At 39.7% G+C, this 6000-nt stretch overlaps 1 protein-coding gene across 1 annotated transcript in view; it reads right to left on the bottom strand.

Annotated features, from left to right (window-relative positions):
• Positions 1-2336: 2336 nt before the first annotated feature.
• Positions 2337-6000, bottom strand: part of LOC138652357 (flavin reductase (NADPH)-like) — a 35035-nt gene continuing 31371 nt past the window's right edge. Inside the window, exon 5 of the mRNA XM_069743111.1 lies at positions 2337-3631. Coding sequence (XP_069599212.1) covers positions 3471-3631 — 161 coding nt within the window. The 3' untranslated portion in view covers positions 2337-3470. The remainder of the gene's footprint in view (positions 3632-6000) is intronic.

The raw sequence follows: 6000 nt of genomic DNA, 5'->3' as shown, positions 1-6000 counted from the left end.
TTTATATAGTGATTTACTTTCAGTAGCACCATGGTCATCAGGTGGGTTTCTCGTATACCCACTATGCTTGTGTGTCACCGTAGTTACAAGCATGGTCATCTGGTTAGGGGGCCCACTCAGAAATTTTACCCTCCCTGAGCTGAATCCCTAGCTATGCCTCTCCTTGGGGAGTTTGGTGAAATGGCTGTAGCATGTGTGCTCCCAAGTGAATTCAGCAAATTCCTAAGACAATCATTACTAACCTCATTTATAGCATGACAAGGAGTGGGCATGTATTTCTGCATGTAGAGCTCATAGGCTATGCTGAATAAATTGAAATTGAAAATTGTATTATTTTGTTTTACATTGGTCACAAAGTGTTGAGAGGGATGGAATAATAATAATAATAATAATAATAATAATAATTTTTATTTATATAGCGCCAACATATTCCGCAGCGCTTTACAAATTATAGAGGGGACTTGTACATACAATAGACATTACAGCATAACAGAAATACAGTTCAAAACAGATACCAAGAGGAGTGAGGGCCCTGCTCGTAAGCTTACAAACTATGAGGAAAAGGGGAGACACGAGAGGTGGATGGTAACAATTGCTATAGTTATTCGGACCAGCCATAGTGTAAGGCTTGGGTGTTCATGTAAAGCTGCATGAACCAGTTAATTAATTTTTTTTTTTTTTTTTAATATAGGCCACACAGGGATCGTTAGGTTAATGCATTGAGGCGGTAGGCCAGTCTGAACAAATGAGTTTTTAGGGCACGCTTAAAACTGTGGGGATTGGGGATTAATCGTATTATCCTAGGTAGTGCATTCCAAAGAATCGGCGCAGCACGTGTAAAGTCTTGGAGACGGGAGTGGGAGGTTCTGATTATTGAGGATGCTAACCTGAGGTCATCAGCGGAGCGGAGGGCACGGGTAGGGTGGTAGACTGAGACCAGAGAGGAGATGTAGGGTGGTGCTGAGCCATGGAGTGCTTTGTGGATGAGGGTAGTAGTTTTGTACTGGATTCTTGAGTGGATGGGTAACCAGTGTAATGACTGGCACAAGGTAGAGGCATCGGTGTAACGGTTGGTGAGGAATATGATCCTGGCAGCAGCATTCAGGACAGATTGGAGCGGGGAGAGTTTGGTAAGAGGGAGGCCGATTAGTAGAGAGTTACAATAGTCCAGACGAGAATGAATAAGTGAAACAGTAAGAGTTTTTGCAGAGTCGAAAGTAAGAAAAGGGCGAATTCTAGAAATGTTTTTGAGATGCAGGTAAGAAGAGCGAGCCAGTGATCGGATGTGGGGGGTGAATGAAAGGTCAGAATCAAGGATGACCCCAAGGCAGCGGGCATGTTGCTTTGGAGTAATGGTGGAACCGCAAACGGAGATGGCAATGTCAGGCAAAGGTAGGTTAGTAGAGGGAGAAAACACGAGGAGTTCAGTTTTTGACAGGTTTAGTTTCAGATAGAGGGAGGACATGATGCTAGAGACAGCGGTAAGACAATCACTGGTGTTTTCTAATAAGGCAGGCGTGAGATCAGGAGAAGTGTATAGTTGGGTGTCGTCAGCATAGAGATGGTACTGGAAACCAAATCTACTGATTGTTTGTCCAATAGGGGCAGTATACAAAGAGAAGAGGAGGGGGCCTAGGACTGATCCTTGAGGAACCCCAACAGTAAGGGGAAGGTGAGAGGAGGAGGAACCAGCGAAACATACAGTGAAGGATCGGTCAGAGAGATAGGAGGAGAACCAGGAGAGAACGGTGTCCTTGAGGCCGATGGAGCGGAGCATAGTGAGGAGGAGCTGATGATCCACAGTATCAAATGCTGCAGAGAGATCCAAGAGAATTAGCATGGAGTAGTGACCATTAGATTTAGCTGTTAGTAGGTCATTAGAGACTTTAGTGAGGGCAGTTTCAGTAGAGTGTAAAGAGCGGAAACCAGATTGAAGAGGGTCGAGAAGAGAGTTATCTGAGAGATAGCGGGTAAGACGGGAGTGGACCAGGCGTTCGAGGAGTTTAGAGATGAAGGGAAGAATGGAGCTGCATCCTTAATAACTTCAGTCTCCTGTGTTCTTAATTTTGTTTGTTTGATTGGGCAGCATGTATCAGGTTCTCTTTCATTATTTTTTTTTAAATTTGCTTGTTTTGTTTTTTTTTTTACAATGGCATCCTATGGTGGTCAGATGCTATTGCAGCCATCAAAATGGAGACCACTATCAGATATATGAACAAATGCATATTACATTAGGTATAAAAGCAATGTGAACTTATTGAAACCTATACATGGCCAACATGAATAAGGAGCAATTCCACGCAAACGTATAACCCAAATAAAGGGAAGCGGCGATGCCCAAGTAATAAAATTATCTTTATTTGAAAGACATAGTAAAAACAGTAAAACTTGAGGAAAAAAAAAGAGATAAAAAACAGCAAGAGAAATCCCCTACATACAGGACTTATCAGTGAATTATAATCTGGTAAGTCTATAATACATTATCTTCAGCCACAAAATGCATGAAACAATTTATAAATCAACGTTACTCCTAATGGTCAGATGAAGAGTTGTGGTTTGTACTTATAAGGTAGAGTACAGAAATGTGGATAAAGGTGCAAAACAATATGTAAAATCTGACTCAAATGGCCGAATCAAGCAATACTCTTCTATCATGTAACACTAACAACACTTACATGAGTCACTAGTGTCCTTGACATTTTTTTTTACCTTGTATGTACTTTTTATATACTCTTGCATATGATTAGTACTTTACTTTTATTCTACCCCTTAAAAATGCATCAGTAATTAGTATAATATTTTTTATGGCTGTTTAGAATCACCACTGCCTCATATATTTCATTATTGCTTGATGTGACCATCTGATCTTCATGCTAGGTATACAGAGGTAAAACATGGTCCCAATCACTTCAGTTCATTTGTGTCTTCTAATTTACAGAGTTGGAGTAGGCTTAACGATTTTCCCCTCTTCGCTTTCCTTCCTCACGAGGATCTTATTTCATGAAAGTAAAATTTCAATTGAGAGGATATTTCATGTGTAATATATATAGAAAAGGCCTTGGATATGTTTGTAAACGGGTTACATTGAAAACACAAACTAATAGAACATGTTGGGTGACATTGTTGCGTCTTATGTCAAATCTCCAGCTTCAAGTCAAAGTCAACACTAGAAATATAATGTAATAGTAATATTTATGATCGGATGTTTTTCTCAATAGAAATACATGTAAAATCCTGTTTACAAAATCATTCATTTAATAATTGACATGGACAAAGAAGCAAAGCTGAAACAGAATGCCCTTAATTGCTATTTGTGTATATTCCTACATTCCAAAAATCATGCTTCATCTACAAAAGCAAAGTGACCAAAACTAAATCATAGAAAAAGAGCAATTTATTGTAATACGTGTATTGTTCCGGCAAGGTTTAATAAACTCTAATTAAAGATCAATGTGTATTCCTTCTTTCATTTACATTTTACAACACATTGCGACTACTTTTTTAGTCCATCTGTTGTCATTAAGAGTTGAGAGCATAAAGCGTGAAACGTCTGCTCGTGATACTGTGTTCGTAATTGGGTGACCTTTTTCATCCGGAACAAAATATCCTTCATGGGTCAATATTTCTTTGTCTGTAAGAAATGAAAAATAATAGTTCCAAGCACTAAGACATATGACACTCAGCTCTCCTGACAAGTCTGCTTTTCAAAAATTGGGTATTGCCTATACTGAAGTGTCTCTTCTTACAGCTCTTTGTTGTGCGAAATCCTCTGTAGGTGCAGGAAACGCAATACCTCCAGTTAAATGTCCAACCATTTAAAAAGGGGTTGTCTCAAGTTCAAAATGGATAAAATTGCAAACACAAGCAATTAAAAATCCCCTCTGTTCTCAAGAACTGATGAATTTTTAATTTAATAGAGTACAGCTCTTTGCTAAGGTTTACAGCAACCCTTCAGTCTCAAGCTGGCCGTTTACCTGGGCAAGGAGCTCTGTTTTACAGCCTGCCACTCTGGAGCTGACCAGATCACTGGATCCGACCATCTTTATTCTTCCAGCGCTTCTCCCATGCTGCAGAGGAAACGTTTCTTCTGTTATCTCCATTGAAGAGCATTCAGTTCAGACCAGTGGCGCAAGTATGCCGCTGATCTAAACTGTCAATCTTCAATATATTGCCCCACCCAGCAAAAGCAGGAAGCTGAAGGTCAGGAGCAGCATCTTGAGACAACGCCTTTAGTGAGCTTTACAATATAACTAATAATATTTAGCAAAACCAGAATCTTCTCCAAAACAGAGCTGAGGTGCACTAGTAAGGGGAAAGTTGCCTGCTAATGTGCGTCTTTTCCTATTAGCAAAAACTCTGGTTTGGCAAATTTTCCTCAGGCTAGTTAACTTCTTAGGCTTCTTTCACACTAGCGTCGGAATCTCCCTGTCGCAATGCGTCGGGGAGAGATTCCGACGCTAGCGTTTAACGCATTGCACAATGGAGGCAGCGGATGCATTTCTCCGGCGCATCCGCTGCCCCATTGTAAGGTGCGGGGAGGTGGGGGCGGAGTTCCGGCCGCGCATGCGTGGTCGGAAAAAGCTGTCCGTCAGGAGCAAAAAACGTTACATGTAGCGTTTTTTGCTCCCGACGGTCCGCCAAAGCACGACGCATCCGTCGCGCGACGGATGCGACGTGTGGCAATCCGTCGCAAATGCGTCGTCAATACAAGTCTATGGGGAAAAAACGCATCCTGCAAGCACTTTTGCAGGATGCGTTTTTTTCTGCAAAACGACGGATTGCAGAAAACGCTAGTGTGAAAGTAGCCTAAGTGACAAAGCTTGAAAGGGCCTTTATAACTGGCCAAGTTTTTGCCTCTCTCCATTTTTAGCAGCCATAATATTTTTATTTCTTCACAGACATGGCTAAATGAGACTTTGTTTTATGAAGGAAATATATTTTTAGCACTGCTTTGGGGTACAAATAAATTACCATGTAATATATATAATTTTTTGCAACGCAAATACAGAGAGAAAGCCATTTTTTATTTTTGGCTTATATTTCTTACTACCAGACTTCATATCAAATAAGATGTTGAATTAATTCTCCAGTTTATTATAGTTATGTGGATAACTAAAGTGTGTATTTTTTTTATGTATATACATCCAGGAAAACTGAAACACTGCCTAAATTGGTGAAGACTCCCCCAGCAAAACTGGCAAAGCTTTTCATCAAAGATATAAATAAAAAATAAAGGGGCAGCACATCCAAAAGTGTCAAAAAGAGATATACAGTACAGACCAAAAGTTTGGACACACCTTATCATTTAAAGATTTTTTGGTATTTTCATGACTATAAAAATTGTACATTCACACTGAAGGCAACAACTGTGAAACAACTGAAATTATGTCTTATATTCTAGGTTCTTCAAAGTAGCCACCTTTTGCTTTGATGACTGCTTTGCCCACTCTTGGCATTCCCTCTTGAAGCTCATCAAGAGAATGCCAAGAGTGTGCAAAGCAGTCATCAAAGCAAAAGGTGGCTACTTTGAAGAACCTAGAATGTAAGACATAATTTCAGTTGTTTCACACTTTTTTGTTAAGTATATAATTCAACATGTTGTTAATTCATAGTTTTGATGCCATCAGTGTGAATGTACAATTTTCATAGTCATGAAAATACAGAAAAATCTTTAAATGAGAAGGTGTGTCCAACTTTTGGTCTGTACTGTATATATATATCTATGTTCAACCAAAATCTCTGATCTGATCTGGGGGCAAAGTATGTAGAATATATATTGCATATTTTTAGCCTTCAGAGATCATAAGAAATCTTGGGGGAGCATTTTATTTTTTGCTCATTTTTTCCACTGTAACTGTAACTGGTGGATCCATACGAGCCACAGTTATGGAGAAAACAAGTCCCTATTATAGTGAAAGCAGGTACAGACAGAGATGATCTGGGTCTGTTATAAACCAGCAGCACTGCTATTGCCAATGAGAAAATTCGGTGATCATGTGA

Source organism: Ranitomeya imitator, chromosome 1 (genome assembly GCF_032444005.1).
Source record: "Ranitomeya imitator isolate aRanImi1 chromosome 1, aRanImi1.pri, whole genome shotgun sequence".
NCBI lineage: Eukaryota > Metazoa > Chordata > Amphibia > Anura > Dendrobatidae > Ranitomeya > Ranitomeya imitator.
The sequence above is the reverse complement of the archived record's forward strand: the minus strand, read 5'-3'. Positions and strand labels throughout refer to the sequence as shown.